At 39.2% G+C, this 20430-nt stretch overlaps 1 protein-coding gene across 2 annotated transcripts in view; it reads left to right on the top strand.

Annotated features, from left to right (window-relative positions):
* The window catches only part of PCSK2 (proprotein convertase subtilisin/kexin type 2), a gene marked incomplete at both ends in the record, with an annotated part of 308819 nt that overhangs the window by 218627 nt on the left and 69762 nt on the right, over positions 1 to 20430 (top strand). For both annotated transcript variants that reach the window (XM_080716067.1, XM_080716066.1), the window contains one exon: positions 17188 to 17264. In XM_080716067.1, coding sequence (XP_080572193.1) covers positions 17188 to 17264 — 77 coding nt within the window. The remainder of the gene's footprint in view (positions 1 to 17187; positions 17265 to 20430) is intronic.

The raw sequence follows: 20430 nt of genomic DNA, 5'->3' as shown, positions 1-20430 counted from the left end.
CAGTTTATACTGGAGTTTTGTAATCAGTCTGGGGTGCAGGGCACATAAACTAGTGTTTCCATCTCTCAAAGGACATCTGGTCTCAAAGGCCAGTAGACCTCCCGGCATTCAAAGGCCAGCAGACACCCACAGCAGGACTGGGCTGCCACGCCCTTGAGCAGGTCTGGGGATCTGCAATGGAGAGCACCCAGACAGAGGTGTTTACTTTGTACCTGGTCACTCTGACAACACAAATGTAGACCCTGGTTGCCACCTTATCTTCTGGTTCCTCCTTTAGAGACCTGCCTCTGCTCTCCTTCTCCGTACATGGCGGCTATTGTGCACTGCTGGCCGAACCCTCAGCCTTGGAAACAGCAAGGGTCAGGTGTGAACTGGCTTTTGAACCAGGTACTGACCTGTCCACCTTCCACCATGCAAGCTTCTCATAAGCCCATCTCTGGCTGACCTCCCAGAGTGCACCCCACCCTGAGCCTTGCCATGCCCTCTTATTAAATGATCAGGGCTAAAATCTGATTCTGTGTGTGTGTGTGTGTGTGTGTGTGTGTTGTTGTTGTTGTTGTTGTTGATGATGATGATGATGGTGATGATGATGATGATGATGATGATGATGATGATGATGATACTGAAGATTAAACCCTAGGGCATTCTACCACCAGCCCTGTTTTATTTTTATTCTGAAACAGGGTCTTGCTAGGTTGATGAGCATTTCACTACTCGCTGATCCTCCTGTCTCAGCCTCCCCGAGTACTGGCATCCTAGGTGTGTGCCACCATGCCCAGCCTAATGCCTTTCTAAATGCCACGTTTTTTTTCTTCAACCTCAAATTGGCCAGGGATTCAGTACTGCCCTCTTCTTACACACAGGTGATATAGTGACTCCCAGCACTGCTGCTAGCTGTTTTTTTTTTTTTCTTTTCCTTAAGAAATAAATTTAATTCTAGTAGTTTGGGTAGGCAATGCCTTCATGCAAGTTCAAAAAATTCAGTTACAAAAGAAGGGCCGCATGCAAGCTGCTTGAATGCAGCTCAGGGTCAAGTTTGTCATGCTGGGCGGCACAGATGGAACTCGGTGGAGAGAGACACAGGACACTGAGCAAACTCAGCAGAGCCTGCATGGGCTGGGGGAACTCTTGGGCAGTTGCCTAAGTGGGACACACAAGCTTAAGTCTACCTCAATGGAGTTGAAAAAGCCAGCCAATGACAGTGCGCAGAAGTACAGCACACTTATAGATCCCTACATACACTTTTGTTTTTTAAAATATCATTGGCACATTGTATTTGCTCATCATATTGAGTATCAGTGTGATAGAACATACATGCACTCAGCACTTAGTGGGTTTCCCTCCAGATCCCACCCCAATCCCTGCCCTCTCCATTCACAAAATTAAAATTGGTTTTGAGAACTTTGGAAATCTAAGTAGGATTTTTAACTGTTTCCTTCATCAAGTCTCCCTTTCCCTCATCCTTCTTCCCAGAGTCTCCTCCCACTGTCCTCCTGGTCTCTCCCTCACTTGTCTAAGGTCCCTTTCGTTTCCCAGTTTCCCTCAGCCTCCATATATGAGATAAAAGATATGACCCTTGAATTTCTGAGACTAACCAGTCTCACTTAGCATGATATCCTCTATTCCAGGCATTTCCCTGCAAGTGACATCATTTTGTTCTTTTTTATAACTAAATAAAATTCTATGGTGTGTATATGCCACAGTTTCATATAGCATCTTCATTTTTACTAAATACAAATTATAGCTCACTCTGTTGTTAAACTTTAGTTTGCCTAAATCATTGTGAGGGTACTAAAACATATCATTTCTTTTTAGAAAAGGGGTAGGATGGGGTGGGGTTAAGATACAAACACATTTAAAAGGAATGCTTTGACTATTGTTGTTGTTAAGAGATTTGGAATTTCATCTGTCCATTACTGAGTGTATTTTTAATGTTTTGACTGAATCTTTATTTTAAACAGCAGGAGGTAAAAATAATTCAGACCTTAATATACATTAAATTTTATTTAATAGCAGAGAACCCTTTACTCTGAACTTTTGTCCTTGTTTCTTGAAAAATCAATTCCCCAAACAACCCTTACCTGCCAAAAGCATAACAAATTCAATAATGTTACGCACAATAATTACACACTTTACTTACCTACTCTTGTTTTCTCCTTTAGTACCAAAGGAATTCATTGTGATGATTATCTTCTCAGAAATGACGTTTTTCATAGGAAAAACTTCAGTGTGACACATGCTATGAAGTTCTTATGCTCCCAAAATACTACCTTTCAGTTTTTACTATTATAGAGTTCTTTAACTTTTTCCAACGTACATTTTCTTCTGTTAAAGCAAGTAATATTTGGAAGGACGATGTACTGAATTTAATCATAGGTAGCTTATCAAAGTCCATTTATTTCTTTCAAAGGATTGAGGTGAGAGGAGGAGAAGGGAAGGTGGGAGGGAATCGTGAAAGAGATATTATGAAGGAATAAAGAGAAAGTGAGGAGCCCAAAGGCAAACCCAGCATCCACAGTATGTGTAAAGGGGTCAGTGTGTGCACCAATGCCTTGGTGACCCTGCTAAAATGCAGATTCAGTCTACCTGGATGGGTACTGATATTTTGCAATTCCTAACAAGTTCTCAGGTAATACCTGTGCTACTGATTCACAGAACGCACTTTAAGCAATAACATGAACTAGGACATGAGCTATTAACAAAAGTATTAGTTCAGTGGCTCTCAACCTTGTCCATACATCAGAATTGCTTGAAGTTTTATTTGTTTGTTTTAAATTACCGATGTGTAGCAGGCATGGTGGCGCACGCTTGTAATCCCCACGCTTGGGAGGCAGAGACAGGAGGATCACGCAGGTTCAAAGCCAGCCGCACTGGCTTATGAGACCCTGTTTCCAAAAATAAAATAGGTCTGGGAGTGTAGCTCGGAAGTAGAAGGGCTTCCAGGAACCCCAGTACCACCCCCAAAAAAAAAAAATTACTGATGTGCAAACTCCACCCCATTAAAACAGGATTCAAGGATTTGATCAATCATTAGTATATCTGAAAGTTCCCCAGGTAATTCTCAAGTGCTGCCTGAGTAAAACTACTGTTTGTTGATAACTAAAGACTTCATTAAAAAAATTCCATAACTAATGTATTAGCTAATGGGGCTGGTAAAATACCCCGGCTATCTTCTTCCTCAATATTGACTTGCTATTGCAACCATGCCTGGAAAATAATTGGTACTCAATGTTTGTACAGTGAAAAACAATTGTCTGAATGCATATATGAATGGAGAGTTTTGAAAGCCATCCTGTCTACAGAAAAAAAAAAAAAAGATTGAAGCCATAATGTCAAAATGCAAGTGGCAGGATTGAGATTTGAGGACGAAACGTTTTTATCGTTACTTTCCCAAATCCCCCACATACTTAATTCTTGGGCCACCTTCCAAGCTGACTCTGCTGATAACTGGAGAAGTCAAAGCTATAAATTTTGCCTTTTTCTCAGTGTTCCCCAAATATACATCAGTCACAACACACCTTCACAATTTTTGTAACTTGTGGTGTAATTTACCTAGTATGTTTGTTTCCTTAAATTGACTCGCTTTTTTAACAACTGAATACATATATTTTTAAGGGAAAGCTATAAATCACTATTTCAAAGATGAAAATAATCAATATCCCTTAATTTTGGAGGATCTGTCAAAGGAAATACCATGCCAGCTGTTGCAGTTGAAATGTGTTTGGTGTGTGAGGGGAGAAGTAATTCCCCCACCACAACCACACAAACAGGAAAAACAGAGAAAAACTGCGGATTCTTGTTCTAAGTATAAATACACATTAGCCCAAACTCTTGCTGAAGATTTAAAGAAGTTTATTAAAAAATGGAAATACAGTAAATAGAAATACAGCCCCATGCCAAGATGGCATGAGGGGATGACTCGAATGAATACACCAAAGGGCTTACACGTGGACCGGACTTTTATACCCATGACCTCCATCTTGTTTGCGTGACTCTGATGTAGTGAACGTCCCTGTAAGGTACCTCCCCTTAACCCTATAAGGTACCTCTCCCAACCAGGTGTGGCAAGGCAGCTCCTTTCCTGAAGGGCAAGGTCAAACCCTGCCCTATCCTCCCTAGATAATCTTGTAGATCTCTTTAGAAAACAGAAGTCCTAGCTCTCCTCTATTGACTTGTTAATTATTTTGAGCTAGATTAATTTACATTGGAATAACTGCCTGTTTTAGGCAGAGGTCAAGTCCTTGCACAGATCTGCCCCTCACCCATGTCTGCCTCCATTTTGATACAACTATTTTTGAAATATCAATTATTTTCTTTTGAAATATATTAATAATCACAGCTTTCCCAAATCTTCCTAGGCCATTCCCAATACTGGTACACCAGCAACTGGAGCTGGGGGTTTCTGCTACCAACACTTGCCCATCTCAGATAAGTATTAGTAGGTATAGGAGTGGTCATGGTATGGGAGCATCAACAGAGACTTTACCATTGGCCTAATAAGAATGATTGAGCCAGGTGTTATAGCTCATGCTTGTGATCCTAGCACTTGGGAGGCTGAGACAGGAGGATAGCAAGTCCAAGGCCAGCCTCAGCAACTTAGCAATACCCACAGAAACTTAGTGAGACCCTATTTCGAAATTCAAAATAAACATATGGAAAGAATTATTGGAAGAATGTTAAAGCCACAGTGCTGTCCTGCAATGCCAGTTTATTTTAGGTGTGGAGTAAGTAGCACAAGTAAAAAAAAAAAAAAAAAAAAAAAAAAGTCTTTAGTCATCTTTTCACTACTATAATGAGATAATAACTTAAAAAAGGAAAAATTTGTTTTGGCTCACAGTTTTGTAGGTTTTCATCTGTGGCGGGCCAGCTCCATTGCCTTTGGGCCTGTGTTAAGTACAGGGAGGGTGTGGTGGAACAAAGCTGCTTACCTCATGGCCTGAAGCAAAATAGAAAAAGAGGAGGTCCCATAATCCCTTTCAAAGCACACCCACAAAGACCTAAATATTCCAATAGGCCCTACCTCTTAAAGGTTCCACCACCTCCTAATAACACTATGGCATGGGGACCTAGTCCTTAACACAAAGGCTTTTTGAAGGACACTCCACATTACAACTACTGCAGTGTCTTATGAAATTCCAATTCCAGCCAATGAGTTTTAAGCTATGCTTAGAAATGCCAGGGCCACCAGGTAGTGCCAAGGAGGTTCAAAGGAAAAAAAAAGATTTCCAAAATTTTATTTTCTGAGGAATCCAGTCATCAGTGTCTTCTTATCTAGACTATAATTTTTATTTTAAAAATTTATTTCTACAAGGAACAGCATCATCAATAGAAAACAAATAGATTGAATCCTGTTGTCAAAAGCAGTATAATTACCTTGGAGCAAGAAGGATTGGTCTATCTTCACACTTTCCTTTATTATCTGTATGAACTTGAGCAAGATTTCACCCACTCTGTGTCTCAGTTTCCTAGTTCACAAAATGGGGTTGATAATAAGCATCCTACTCACATAAGGACATCATAAAGAGAAGCGAATGCATATAAAACCTGGGGAAAAGTCCCAGGCACAAAATAAGCACTTAATATGTTCCATCTGTTGTTACTATGTCAAAAAGCTTTCACTAAACAAAAGGTTATGCAATAAAAAAGATGGCTTCCTTCTCGGGTGCCATTTGAAGTGTTTCCTTCAACTCTTTCTTCCCTTCCCCACCTTCTAGATCTGCTTCATCACTGCTCTGAGGCTACTCCTCCTTTATCTTGTGTCCCTTTTGTGTCTCAATTTCTCTCCAAAACCCACATATGAGAGACAATATATTTCCCTTCATTTTTTGTGACTTGCTAATTTAAGCATAATATTCTTTAGTTCCATTCATTTTTCTACAGAAAAAAACATAATTTTGTTCATTATTGCACTTCTAGTGAAGAATGGTTTCAATGAATAATTCAATTGTGTATATCCCATAATTTTATAATTTATCATCTCTTGATGAACACCTAGGCTGGTTCAATAATTTGGCTATTGTGAATTGTGCTGCTATAAACATAGATATGTATGCATTACTATAATGTTCTGGTTTCAAGGCCTTTGGAAAGAGACCCAGGTATGTGGTATAGCTTGATCATATGGTGGATACATTCCAGGTTTTCTGAGGAATCTCCACACTATTTCCAAAGATGCTGCACTAATTTTCTCTATTGTTGGTTTGGTAGACATGAATTCTTTTAGTTTTTGCTTGTCTGAGAAGAATTTTATTTCTCTTTCAATTTTTGAAAAATACTTTTGATGGATAAAGTAGTCTTGACTCAAGTCTAGAATAATTCTTATTGTTTTACCTCTTAATGTCACCTAGCATTTTGTTCTCAATATATTTAATATTGTCTCCTTGACCATATATATATATATATATATATATATATATATATATATATATATTTCTGATTATTATGTGGGGTGAAAAGGTTATTTGATCTTGTTAAATTGGAGTTCTGTATGTGAGGTTCTGTATGTGAGTATCCATCTTGTTTTATAACTTTGGGTAATTCTCTGATATTATTTATCTGAAGAGGCTTTAAATTCCTTTGGTCTGTGATTCTAGACCCTCTTCTATACCTACTACTCTTAAATTCTATACCTACTACTCTTAAATCTATACCTACTACTCTTAAATTTGGTTATTTAATATTATTGCAAAAGTCTTGAATGTTCTGGTCATGTTGTTTGCTTGTCTTCTCTACATTGTTGTGTATTCTGTTTTCCATGTGGTCTAGTCTACCAGTGATGGTTTCTAATGAAAATTTTATTTCATTTATTGTGTTCTTGATTTCCTTCAGAGCCTTTTTTTTTGGTGTGTGTGTGGGGGGGGGGTACTGGGGTGGAACTCAGGAGCTTTTCTACCTCTGGGCTATACTCCCAGACCTATTTTATACTTTATTTGGAAACAGGTCTCACTAAGTTGCTGAGAGCCTCACTAAGTAGCCAAGGCTGACTTTGAACCTGTGGGATCCTCTGTCTCAGCCTCCCAAGCACTGGGATTACAAGCATGCGCCACCACGCCAAACTCAGAGCCTCCTTTTGATTCTTATTCAGGATGTCAATCTCTTTATTGATATGTTCTTTCATATCTTGTACACTTTTTCTGATTTTATTTCTAAGTTCATGTGTTGGTGGTTTCCATTGTGGAGTTGGGAAGGCTCACTCTTTCCTTAATAGTGTTCTTTCTTGTAATTTCAAGATTCTTACATTTTTATCTCTTTTGTGTTAGCCTTCTTTCTCTCTTTGTGTAGAAGTGTTATATCTAATTATTGTCCCTTTATGATATACCCTGTGCTGGAAGTAAATATTTACCTCAACATATGTCTTAAGTAGGGCTAAAGTAGGCAGCCTCTGACTTGGCCACCATCTAATGTCCTCATGGAGTCTATACACAGTCAGATAGAGGTGGTAGCATTTTGAACTCGTGGGAGTGTCTACCTGAGTTGTATTACCCCAAGGAGACACTAGCTGCTATGGCTGCTAAGTTCACTTTAGACTGTGCTCCATAAAGGTTACATGAGACCCTACAATCTGCAGAGGTCCTGCATCAACCTAGGTTGTATTGTCCCAGTGGGACTCCCTGCTGCCCTACTAGCAGTGGTCACTTGAGACTGGACCTTTGGGAGAACAGACTCCACCAGCTAGAGACTGCAGTGTTATATCCCCGTTGTCCTGACACTGAGGTCCCATGTGCCCCTGTACTTCTTCAGCAAGGCCGTGCAGCATCTACAGCCCTCAGTGAGGGGAGCCAGCCCCCCCAACCTCGATATGCTGGTCTCTGAATAACCTCCTGCTGCCATGTGAACAGGGACCACACTCAGTGCGATTAGTAATCATGACTTCCTACTGAGTTTTTTACCCTAAGATATCAGTGCTGCAGTTTACAGCTTTGGTTTCTGACTAGCCCCAAGGGGTTGGAGAGATGGCCACTTCTACGTCCCACCCCTAGAAAATATAGGAACTGTCAGCAATTCATATTTCCACCATATCTGATCATTACCTCCCAGGCTCTGCAGCAGTCCTCTGCAAACTCAAAAACCCCACAAGTTTGGTTATTGTCGTGGAAGACCCTCCACAGCCTTGCAGGCTCACACTGAGATGGACCATGAATTCAGTCAAGATGAAATAGTTTGGAGCCTCTCTGGTCTCTGCAGGAAGGGTCTGCATCCTTGTAGCTCCACTGTGTTCTTCCACAGCCGTACGGGAATAGTCTCTGAGCAGCCTGGCTTGGCAATCTAGAAATTCGTGGGCGGGGAGAACAAGATATGCCTGTTCTTTTATGTTGGTTCTCTGCAGCAACTAAGTTGACAGGATTCAGTTTTTTCCTGGAGTTCTTCTCCTGGGGTTGGGGTTGGGAAGGAAGCCCCATCTCTAGCCTGCAGGAATCAGAGCTATGCGGCCATGTTTTGTAAGTGAACCTGTCCTGCTGAGTTCATGAGGAGCCTGCAATCCTCCTGTCTCCGTCTCAGCACATTGCCTTTTTATACTTAACAATATTTTTTAAGAATGAGTTTGTTGCCAGCCTCATATCTCATTTTTTGCCAGAGTTTCAATGTTGCATCTTATGAGTACACTATTATTTAACTCGGATAATTAGGTCGTTTCTAGTCTTTCACTAGTCTTACAATCATAACTGTCATGAATACACTTAAACATACATCTTTTATATGGATGTAAGTATATTTTCAGGGTAGATTCTTATAAGTAAGATGACTGGGTCAAATAGTTCACTTTTTATTTTGATAGATTTTGCCAAATCTCTCTTTAGAAAGTTTCTCTTCAGAAACTTTACACACCAACAAACCATGTACATAAATGCCTGTGTTCGTTCTCAATGGTTCTAAATCTATATAGGTTACTATAACAAAGTTTCTTAGACTGGACAATTTATAAATAACAAAAATTTCTCTCTCACAGTTTTAGAATCTTAAAGTCCCAGATTATGGTGTCAGCAGCTTTGGTGTCTGATGAGGACTGTTCCTTAAAGAGATTTCTTCTTCCTCCATCCTCATATGGTAGAAGGGAAAAAACTCCTTCAATCCTTTTATTAGGGAACTAATCCCATTCATAAGGAAATTCTGCCCTCATGACCCTGGTCACCAGAAACCACACCAACACATCAGGAATTATATTTCAACATATGAATATTGAAAGGAAAAACACATTCAGACCAAAGAACTGAGAAAGGCATTGGCAGTGAATCACAATCATCAAAAGATTAAAAATACACATTTGTGAAACCATAATGTCGTCTTGACATTGTGCAATAACAAAATATAGTGGCAGGCAGGGACTTAAAAGATATTTCAGCATATCTGCAACAGCCCTAACCTGGTAAATACGTATTTATGACAAGCTCACAGGTACTGCTAATAATACTGTGGTTTGTACTACATTCTGAGCAGAAGGAAATGCAATGTTAACAGTAATGACTGAAAATAAAGATGTAAAACATTTCCTCCCAAGTTTCATGCTTTTAGGGAAGTGTTTAAAATTCATGTGTGGAAAGTGGTCTTACTCTAACCTAATATACTTCCCAGCCTATCTAAAATAGCAAGACAAACCAAGAAGACATACACGAACAACAATTTCTGTAAAGACTACCCTCTTTTTTTTAATGCTGAAAACGTGTGCCCCACAAAATTTTGGGAAAATATCTAACAAAACAAGAGATTGTAAATTCCTTTAAAAAATTAAAGGCACCCTTTATTTTGGCCACTGTTTTACTTATTTATGAATATTATTATTGTTATCTTTTCTTATGCTCAGTGTTTAAAACTTCTCCCAGATCATTACATAAGAATGGCAATGAGGGACACAGTATTGAGTTGCCCTGTTTTGAAAATATAAAAAGTCCAGATGTCCAGTAAATGGCTTGAGACATGATGAGTCCATGTTTCCTGACTAATTTTTTTTTTTTTTTTGGTGGTACTGGGGTTCCTGGAAACCCTTCTACCTCTGGGCTACACTCCCAGACCTATTTTTTTATTTGGAAACAGGGTCTCTTAAGCCAGCGAGACTGGATACAAACCTGTGTGATCCTCCTGTCTCCCCCTCCCAAGCGCGAGGATTACAAGTATGTGCAACCACACCCGGCTTTTCCTGACTATTAAGGTGCATCATTCCCCTTGTCTGCATAGAGCCTCAGTAACTAGAAACTAGAAATTGATAGAATTTCCAGGAGTGAGAAGGAGGTATTGAATCCACAATCAGAAAACACCGTGTCATGCCAGGCGTGGTGGCGTACAGTTGTAATCCCAGCACTTGGAAGGCTGAGACAGGAGAATTGCACAGGTTCAAAGCCAGACTCAACTACTTAGTGAGGCTCTCAGCAACTTAGTGAGACCCTGTTTCCAAATAAATTATTAAAAATTAGCTCTGGGAGTATAGCCTGGAGGTAGAAAAGCCCCTGGGTTCCACCCCCAGTACCACCAAAAGAAGGAGGAGGAGGAGGACGAGGAGGAGGAAGAGGAGGAGGAAGAGGAGGAGGAAGAGGAGGCACTAATACATGATTCTGGAAACCTTAGGAGTATAGAAAAATATTTCAAACAAATTTCCAACTATGCATTGTTTTTCTTAATTTTTAAGTGCTAGGGAAATGTTAAATTTCATTATGTTTTACAACCATGCTTAATATAGACATAAATCCCTTTAATATTAGTTTCAGTCAAAAGTGAGCTGAACATTATTGCTAGGCAGTGCATGAGGGAAAATTATCTGAGGGAAATCAAAATAGGCACAGTTGGGAATGTTCAGCCATGACCATATTAGCTGCAAGTAGGCACAATGGCAAAATTCTTTAGGCTTTAATGGACTGGGCTATTTTGTTGCTCAGTTTCCATGCAGATGAGCTTTGTTCTGGGGCAGCTGAGAGTCTGTCTAGGGAAGCTCATTACTCTCTTATTGGTCCATGAGCACAGTACAATTTCAGCTCATATTGATGCACTGCTGCTCCTAGCTGGGTTATTTGTAAAATGCCTTCAGGGAAAGGAACAATCCAGAACAGAGGGACAAATACAGCTCCTTCTTCTGCATTCCCATGGCTGTGGGATTGCATTGACAATTAATCATATGCCGGCGTTTACTCATGATCATAAGCACCTATTGAAATGTTATTTAAATTTTGTATTATTTGATGTTTCACAGAAGACACTGTATCACCCTGGTTCCATTTCTCTGAGGTCTGGGCTTGTATGTGACCATAATTATAGAGGTTTATTTGTTGGCATCGCTCTTAGATGTGCCAGTATACTCCTAATGCATTTGTACAAATTTTTTTAAATGATGCCACCTACCAGAGGGTGAATTGCAAAATAGCACTCTTCTTCCAAACAAACAAATCAGAAAAGGTGCCCTCTCTGGGCAGACAAATGAGAAAAAGGCAGCCCCTCTGGGCTAACCAAGTCACTTTTAAAGCTCTGCCCTGAAGCACATAGCATCACAAGCCATACCCCAAGGTGTTCCCTTTAGGCAGGTTCCCTATGCAAAGCATGACCTGCACACTCTACTTGACAGCCCTGATTACAGAAACCACCTCCTCAATTGTGTAGTCAAACCACCAAGTTTTCCCTTCACAAATAGCTAAAAGTAGCTGTCCAATCACATCAGCAGATGCCCATATTAAATCACCTTTGCCTATTAAGTCACCTTTGATTGACATGAGACATGGCAGGAGTAAACTTTAAGATCCTCACAAAGAAGAAATAGGTAACACTCACCAGAACCAGAGAAACAAGAGTTTCCATCCAACAGACAACTAAGATTGGTTATCTGTGGAGATTCATTACTTATGTTAGTCTTTTACCTATCTCTAAATTGTATTGTTTGCCTTTATTGTTGTTAATTTTTAGGATTTCTAGTTGGAATATTAATATACCTTCAGATATAGCATTTGGAAATATTTTATCCAATTCTATTAGTAACTTTTAACTCTGTTTACATTGTCTTTGGATATACAATATTTTATTTTATTTTTTAGGGAGTTTGTATATTCTTCTGTTGCCTGTGCCATTGAAATCATATCCAAGAAATCACTGCCAATTTCAATGTTGTGAGGTTTTATGACCCAGATTTTCTCCTAAAAGTTTATAGTCTTAAGATTTATATTTAGGTCTTTTATCTAGTTTGAGTTAATAATTGTATGTGGGATTAGGTAAGGGTCCAATTTTATTCTTTTCCATGTAATTATTATTTTTCAACAATATTTAGTTAAAAGATTATTATTTCCACCACCAAATCTTCGTGGAAACCTTGTCAAAAATAACTTGACAATATAGGGAAGAAGTTAGCTCTAGGCTTGTATTTAACTCCAATGGTCTATATATCTGCCTTTAGAACAGTACTACACTGTTTCAATTATTGTAGCTTTATATGGTTTGAAATCAGAAAATATACATCTTCTTGCTTTGTTTTTGCTTCGAGATTGTTTTGGGTATCTAGAGTCCATATTCCATATCAGGATAGATTTTTTTCTGAAAAATAAATATATGATAGTTTCACCTAAAAAAAAGAAAAAAATATTCTCTGGTAAGAAAGAAAGCAAAAAGAAATATTGAAATGTTATCTTTAAGTCATCAAAAGCTTGGTATCAGACAAATGAAACTGTTATGTGAGATTATCATTTTTAATTTTGGATAAATTGCTATAATACTAGATGTCAACCACTAAGCCAAGCATGGGAGGGAGGGATGGGGAGAGAATGGGGTGGGGATCGGGTGGGGGCTGACTGGGCGATGTGTGCATGTATGTCTACAAAAGTTTGTATCCCAATATGATGTATGAATACAGTGCACCAATAAAATAAAATTAAAAAAAAAAGATCCTCACAATATAATCTCACTAGTTCACATTAGATTCCTTTTCAGCAGCCTCAAGCCACCTAGAGAGAACAGAACATGGCAAAACCCCAGAGCAAAGGGGCTGCCCAGGAAGACATGGGCTGGGTGAGATGTTGCCGTGTAGGCTACCAGATGAGTGTCAGAGAGCAGAAGTGGCCTAGAACATGTGTCAGCCATTGGCAGTCTTTTTCCAACAAAAGACCTGGTAGTGAATATTGCCACAGGCAATTTATAAACAAATATATGTGGCTGTATTCCAACAAAACTTTATTCATAAAAAGCAATCAGCGGCCATATTTGGCCCATGAATTACATTTTGTGACTATTGCTGTAGGTAATGGAAAAAAGGGAAGGGCATACCAGTACTTGAGAGGCTGATACAGAAAGATTGCAAGTTCAAGGCCAGCCTCAGCAACTGAGCTAGGGACTCAGCAACACGGTGAGATCCTATTTCAAAAATAAGAAATAAAATAGGGCTCAGAAGTAGAATGCTCCTGATTTCAATCCTGAGTACAGAAAAAAAGAAATTCACAAAGGAGGTAAGAGAATGCCTACCCCAAATCCATCCCTACATTCATTTTTATCGTCATAATAACAGAGTGGTAACCCTTGTGTCAACAGCATCTTTTAAATGAGTAGGCTAAAGTTTCAAAAATATTAAGACATTTTCAAACCAAGTGTGGTGGTGCACACTTGTAATCCCAGTACCTGAGAGGCTGGAACAGGAGGGTCACAGGTTTCATAGCCAGCCTCAGGTACTTAGTGAGGCCCTCTGCAATTTAGTAGGAACTTGTTTAAAAATAAATAAAAAATAAGATGGGGGTATAGTTTGGAGGTAAAATGTTCCTGGGTCCAATTCCCAGTTCCACAAAAATAATAAATAAATAAATAAATTAAAGACATATTTCAAAGCCAAAACGAGGTCTCTCTAACTTTAACACTTCTCTTCCTTCCCCTCTACCACGCTGGTATCTGCAGGCACATGTATCCTATGCGTCCCAGGGAGGGTGGTCACAGAGGCATTAGATTCCAGATATGGAGGTAGAAATGAGAGCACCAGAGCCAGATTCAATCTCAGGAGCCTCCAATGCTGTGAGTGTGAAAGCCCTAGGAGTGGTCGCCCTGGGCTCAGGCACCCCGACTTCCCTCTGAGATCAGCCACAGCACCTGGAGTGTGTACCGTCATGCATGTCCTTGACGGCCACATGTGCAGCCCCCAGATAAAAGTCAAGCACTTTGTGGAAATAAGAACCACACTTGTCTTTTCTTAGCTTCATATGAATTTAGGTCTTCTACTTTAAAAGTGCAAACAATAGACAAGTCCATAATCACTAAATTTTCTAGCTAAGAGCAAGCACATCCGTGCTTTCTGACTCTGTATTCAAATATTCAAAAATTAAGTCTTTGGGTTATTAAATATCAGAGGTTGAGTTTTTCCCTTGTCCTCAACATTTGGGGGAGAGGGATACTGGGGATTGAACCCAAGGGCATTCCACCTCTACCCATTTTATTTTTTATGTTCAAACAGGGTCTCACTAAGTTGCTGAGGCTGACTGCAAACTTGCAATCCTTCTGTCCCAGCCTCCCAATTACAGGCATGTGCTCAACTTTTATAAGAAAAATAAGACATGATCAAAAATTTCTCCCAGAAATAATTTCCAGGGAAGCCCTGAGGTCAATTTGGATTCAGTCATCAGCTCCTGATCTCCATGCCCCCTCTGTGGGAAGAGCCCCAGATCTCTCTGAGAAGGACACCTCACCATGCCCCCATTGCCCTCCAACAACACAGCTCGGAAGAAGGAAGCGGCCCTCAGAACTCTCCCTGTGGGCCTCACACTGGCTACTAGTGCCATGTTCCCTCACCTTAGGCCAGGGAATTTTAATTCCCAGATTTAACAGAGGCTTCTGAATCTGCTGTTTAAATATCAACCTCAGGTTTGGGGCCCAGAACAAAAGCTCTTGACCTGTGCTTCCTGCCCCAGTAACTCTTCCTAAGAATGCTCTTACTTCTGAAAACCTAAGAGGTCAAAGGTACAGAACATACTTTAAAAAGACAAATAAGTTCCCACTTCCAAATAGTATCCCTGAAAATAACTAAAATCCAAAAGACATTTGGATTCAAAGGGGAAGAAAATGCCAAATCTAAGAGGGTCTCCAAAAGACAAGGACTGTAAATTATATACAAAATTAAACATTGCAACTAAGAAGGGATCTAAATGAAGGATCCCTGGAAAAAACTGGGAACTCGCCAAGCATTAAGGCCAGGAGGCCTCCTTTCTAGAGGCCTGGTGTTTGGTGAAGATCTAGACCCTGGAATAAAGAATATATGTGTTCAAGATTCAAGGGGAAATGACCAGGCCAAATTTCAGGGGACTCCCTGAAAGTAAATTACATTTACTTAAATAAACTTGTACAGGATGAGTACCCCTCACTCAAACCATTTGGGGCCACAGGGTTTGGGATTTTTAGATTTGGGGATATTTTAATATAGATAATGAGATTATCCAGGAAGAACCCAAGTCTACACATGAAAATCATTCATGTTTTGTATATACACGTTGGGCACTTAGCCTGGAGGTAATCTTATTCAATATTTTTTTGCACTTGCATCTTTATTACAACTAAACATATGAGGGCAGGAGGTCAGTATGGGATTTTCCATACCATATCAACATTCAGTAAGTTTCCAGATTTGAAATTACAGATTTCAGATTATGGATGTTTAACCTGCACTACAATTGTGATCATTGCAAACACTGGTGATGAACAGTCCTTGGATGCTCAGACAAATCAAAACAAAAATTAATGGAATTAGTTGATTTGGTGTGTGTGTGTGTGTGTGTGTGTGTGTGTGTGTGTGTGTGTGTTACTGAGAATAATAAACTCAGGCATTCTACCTCCGAGCTACACTCCCAACCCAATATTATTTTTTATTTTAAAACATAGCCCCATTAAGTTGCAGAGACTTATGAGGTTGCAGAGACTCATGAGGTTGCTGAGACTGGCCATGAACCTGCAATCCTCCTGTCTCAGCCTCCCAAATACTGAGATTACAAGCATGCCCAGCTCTCAATTTGATCTTTAAACCATTATGCTACTGATACATTAGGTTTAAAAACTAAAGTGTGTCAAAAATAAAAATATTTTACCTTGGAAAAAATAACAAGTTCTAAAAATGTCCCAGGACCCATGAAATCAAGAATACCAAAGATATCTGGGAGTGGTGGTGCACGCTTGTAATCCCAGCGTTTAGGAGGCTGAGACAGGAGGATCACACAGGTTCAAAGCCAGCCTCAGCTACTTAGTGAGGCTCTTGACAACTTAGGGTAATCCTGTTTCCAAATAAAATATAAAAAATAGGTCTGGGAGTATAGCCCGGAGGTAGAAAGCCTCTGGGTTCCACCCCTAGTACCATGAAAAAAAAAAAAAAAAAGAATACCAAAGATAAATTGTGTGTGTTTTGTTGCATACCTGTAATCCCAGTACTAAAGAGGCTGAGAGAGGAGATTCACAGGTTAAAAGCCAGTCTCAGCAATTTATCAAGCTCTCAGCAACTTAAGAGTGACCCCATTTCCAAATAAAAATAATATAGGGTAGAAGGGTGCAGCTCAAATCTGAGGTTCAATACCAAGGAAACAAAGAAGGAAGACAGGCTGACTGGCCAAAGCCAAAATGCAAATCTAACTCAGTATTCCCTGGCCTGATGTGTACTGTGCACCAAGAATCTACCTACAGCCCAAAAACAGTAGGAGAGAAGACCCTCCAGAGCTCAGCCCCTCTGGGCAAACAGAGAAAGCAATGGAGTAGAAGTGGATTTTGTGCCAAATCAGAGTGGCTTACTTCCAAACATAAATAAAAACAAAAGACCAACTGGAGACTTAAATGTAAAGAAATAATCGTGAAGTCACTTAATGCTAAAGCAAGTACGTAATTGATTTACATGGGAAAAGACTCTCAACTTAAAAAAATGAAGGTGTAGGACTACATTAATTTTACATTCGTTGCCACCTACTGTGGGGTGTAAGAGAGTGCACTTATCATGGTTTGTAATTCTTTTCATTTGTTTGATTGATGTTTGTTCCCCAATTAGGCTATAAGCTGCAGGATGCCACACGTTTTCCTGTTCCGAGCAGTCTCTGACATTGGAGTCTTGATATTTGTTCAGTAAATAAATGAGGTCAATCACAGTCGATGTGAAGAGTTTACGGGGGAGTTTAAGAGCATAAGAGAAAGAAGACGAGCCTCCTTTCGGTCTGACCTAGGAGCTGGAATTGAGCCTTTGGTTCTTTTGACCTAATGAAATATTTTGTGTTTTTTCAGAACGCCGAGGCAAGTTATGATTTCAGCAGCAACGACCCCTACCCCTACCCCCGATATACAGATGACTGGTTTAACAGGTAAACTGGGGGTCTGAGGAATTTAGGAGGCATGGAAGATTGAGCCCCAATGTATTTTATCTCTGAGCTACACCACCAGCCCTATTTTATTTTTTATTTTGAGACAAAGATTCACTAAGTTGCTGAGGCTGGCATTGAACCTGTGAACCTCCTGTCTCAGCCTACCAATTACAGGCATTTACCACTCTTCCTGGCTTTCTGGGGATCTTTGAGCTTAGACTTTGGGGTTTTATTTTTTGCTTTGATTTGTTTAAAGCTTTGAAGGGTTCGAGACTCGCCCACCAACCCAAATAACGAAGGACTCACAAATCAAGCAGGGTTTATTGTGCTACAGCTCTGTCCCGGCAAGCCAGGGGTCGAGACCAAGACACTAACCACCCAGCACCCTAAAGGGAGTTATAGGCTGCCAGAGAGTTGCCCTGGCCAAGCCGCAGTCCCTTAAGCAGGTGAGGGGGTGTGGTCGAGGCTGGACCCCGAGCTCACTGAGGGCTCTGAATTTATAGCCAGATTAGGGAGTGGTTACATACATCGAAGCCCGCCAAGAACAAGATACATCCAATCAAATAAATTGGTAAACAAGTACAACCAATAATTTTAAAAACAAGCACACACATCTAAATCACAGCAAATAATTTCAAAGAGCTGCCTTTTTATGTCATTGCCCGCCAAGAGTCTGAGGCGGGGTATGCACCCATGCTTCAGGGGCTATCTCTGACTAGCAGATGTTTCCTAATAAATGAGAAAGTTACAAGCTTCTCAGAGCAAAGGAACTTATAAAACTATCTAAACTTTCTATAGCATTCATATATATATTCCAAAAACACTTTAAACATCAGACACTTTTCAAGCATTTCAAACATGAAAGGTTACTCTTAACATTTTTAAGAAAAGGAACTATGTCCGGACATTCTCTAATCCTATATGTAAGCAATTTACAAAAGCCAAGAGCAAGCAAATTATTAATAAAAACAGGAACTTGTCAATCAACTCAAATCTTACCGATTATTGCTTAGAGCAAGCAAATTATTAATAAAAACAGGAACTATAGGACAGATGCCAGACATATTAGAACTTGAGCAGGCAGTTATAGAAAAACAGGAACTTACAGGTTAACTATATTCTAAATCCTAAATCCAAATGTCTCAATTCTTTTAAAGTCACTCTTAACATTACCTAAAACATTATCGACCTCATTCTAACTTAATTCTACATCTTAACTCTGTATCCTACTATTTTAATCCTGTAAGGGGAGAGGGCTTTTCTAACTGAATTCTATTGATGGGGGGTTTTCTTATACAACATTCCTACAAGCTTGACTATCACCAGCAAGATCATCCCAATGCTTCAACAAATTGTATTGTGATTTTTCTTCTTAGTGGCTACAATCTCCAAATTTACAGGTGTTTTAAATATTAAAAATCATCCTTTGACTGTTTTCTTCTGTTGAACTAGAAATCATTTGATACTTTAATGTATCAAAGAAAGAAGATAGGAATAATATTTTTTCAACCTATAATACAGTGATTAATATAGTGATTCAAAAGAAAAAAAAATACTGATTTCACTTGATCTGTTGAAACTAAGTAAAGAAAGTTTGTCCCGTGGGATGAGTCTGTCTCTGTATGTTTTTGAAAAACATTTCTGCTCTGACCTCAGAGGAGCTCACATTGCCCCTTCAACAAAATAGTAACTATGATTGGAGGAGGCTTGAAGTATTGCCTGGGGCAAAGTTTCTACCATGTAAAACCACCCAAATGGTTCATGCCAAAGTTATTCTTTTGTTCACCCTGTTTTGATACTAAACATGTAAATGTGGACTTTTTTTCTTCAAGTAAATATCTTGCTTTTTTTCTTCAAGTAAATATCTTCCTTTTCTATAAGAAAATTTTCTTATATAAGAAATGTAAAACTTAAACCAGGCGTGATGGCACACACTTGTAATCCCTGCGCTTGGGAGGCGGAGACAGGAGGATCATGCAGGTTTGAAGCCAGCCGCACTGGCTTAAGAGACCCTGTTTCCAAATAAAAATATAAAATAGGTCTGGGAGTGTAGCCCTAAGGTAGAAGGGCTTCCAGGAACCCCAGTACCACCAAAAAAAAAGAAAGAAAGAAAATTAAGAAGTGCACCTTTCTCAATAAGATATTGTAATTTTTAAAACTAGTATGAGGAAAGGCTGATCAGTGGGTACTAAGCTTCAGTTAGATTGGAGTAAAAAAAGAGCTGGTGTTCCATTGTGCAGTAGGGTGACTATATATAGCAATCATGTACTGTATATTTTACATAGCTAGAATTTCCTCTAAAATCTAGAGTTTTCATTTAAAATATTTTGATTTTAAATGTCTTTACCAGAAAGGAATGATTAAATGTTTGAGAAGATAGATACATCTAAACTGACTTAAATATTATATAATATACATTTATTGAAACAACATATGGCAGCCATTAATACATATAATTTTGTTTCATATATTAGTTAAAAATATATTTAACTAAATTTTTTAAACAAAAAATAACAAATCTAGTGTTCCTACTTATTGATGTCCTTGGTTGAAGTTCATAAAAGTATATAAACTTCAATTAATGTTTGTAGAGCTCTTTGTATCCATTGCTTTGATTTCTCTTTAACAACCTAAGTTATAGATAAAACAAAGCATCTTGTTTGGTTTAGTGAGAAGGAAACCATCTCAAAAAGGTTGAAGGGCTTCAAGTCAAAACCAATGTTAGACCCATATACTTTAATGTTTCTAAGTCAAAATCTGTACAATTCTAAATATCATTTTTATTATTTCACACAAGAAGCATGATGTCCAGAGAGTGGCAGGGACAGATCCTCAGTGGACCAGGTGGCCTAGACTCAGACTTTATGGTCAGAAAGTTTTCCAGAGAATGTTAAGGTTAGCGACAAGGCACAGAGGTTACCAGGTTAAAGAAAATCATAAAGATGAAGTTTAAATTGGAAATATTTTCAAAACATCATTGCTGATGCCTCACAGCACAGTTCACTCACTACTGACTTCAGTTGCAGCCTGAAACTCTTTGTGCAGTGCCTGGAAGTGTGCATTTGAAAGGAGAGAATGTCTGAGAACATTGTGCCTGGAGTGTACTCATGACTTATAGCCCCAAATCCCAGCATCCTCTTAGCAACTAAGTCTCTCTGGACACAGG

Source organism: Muscardinus avellanarius, assembly GCF_963383645.1.
Source record: "Muscardinus avellanarius genome assembly, chromosome: 19".
NCBI lineage: Eukaryota > Metazoa > Chordata > Mammalia > Rodentia > Gliridae > Muscardinus > Muscardinus avellanarius.
The sequence above is the reverse complement of the archived record's forward strand: the minus strand, read 5'-3'. Positions and strand labels throughout refer to the sequence as shown.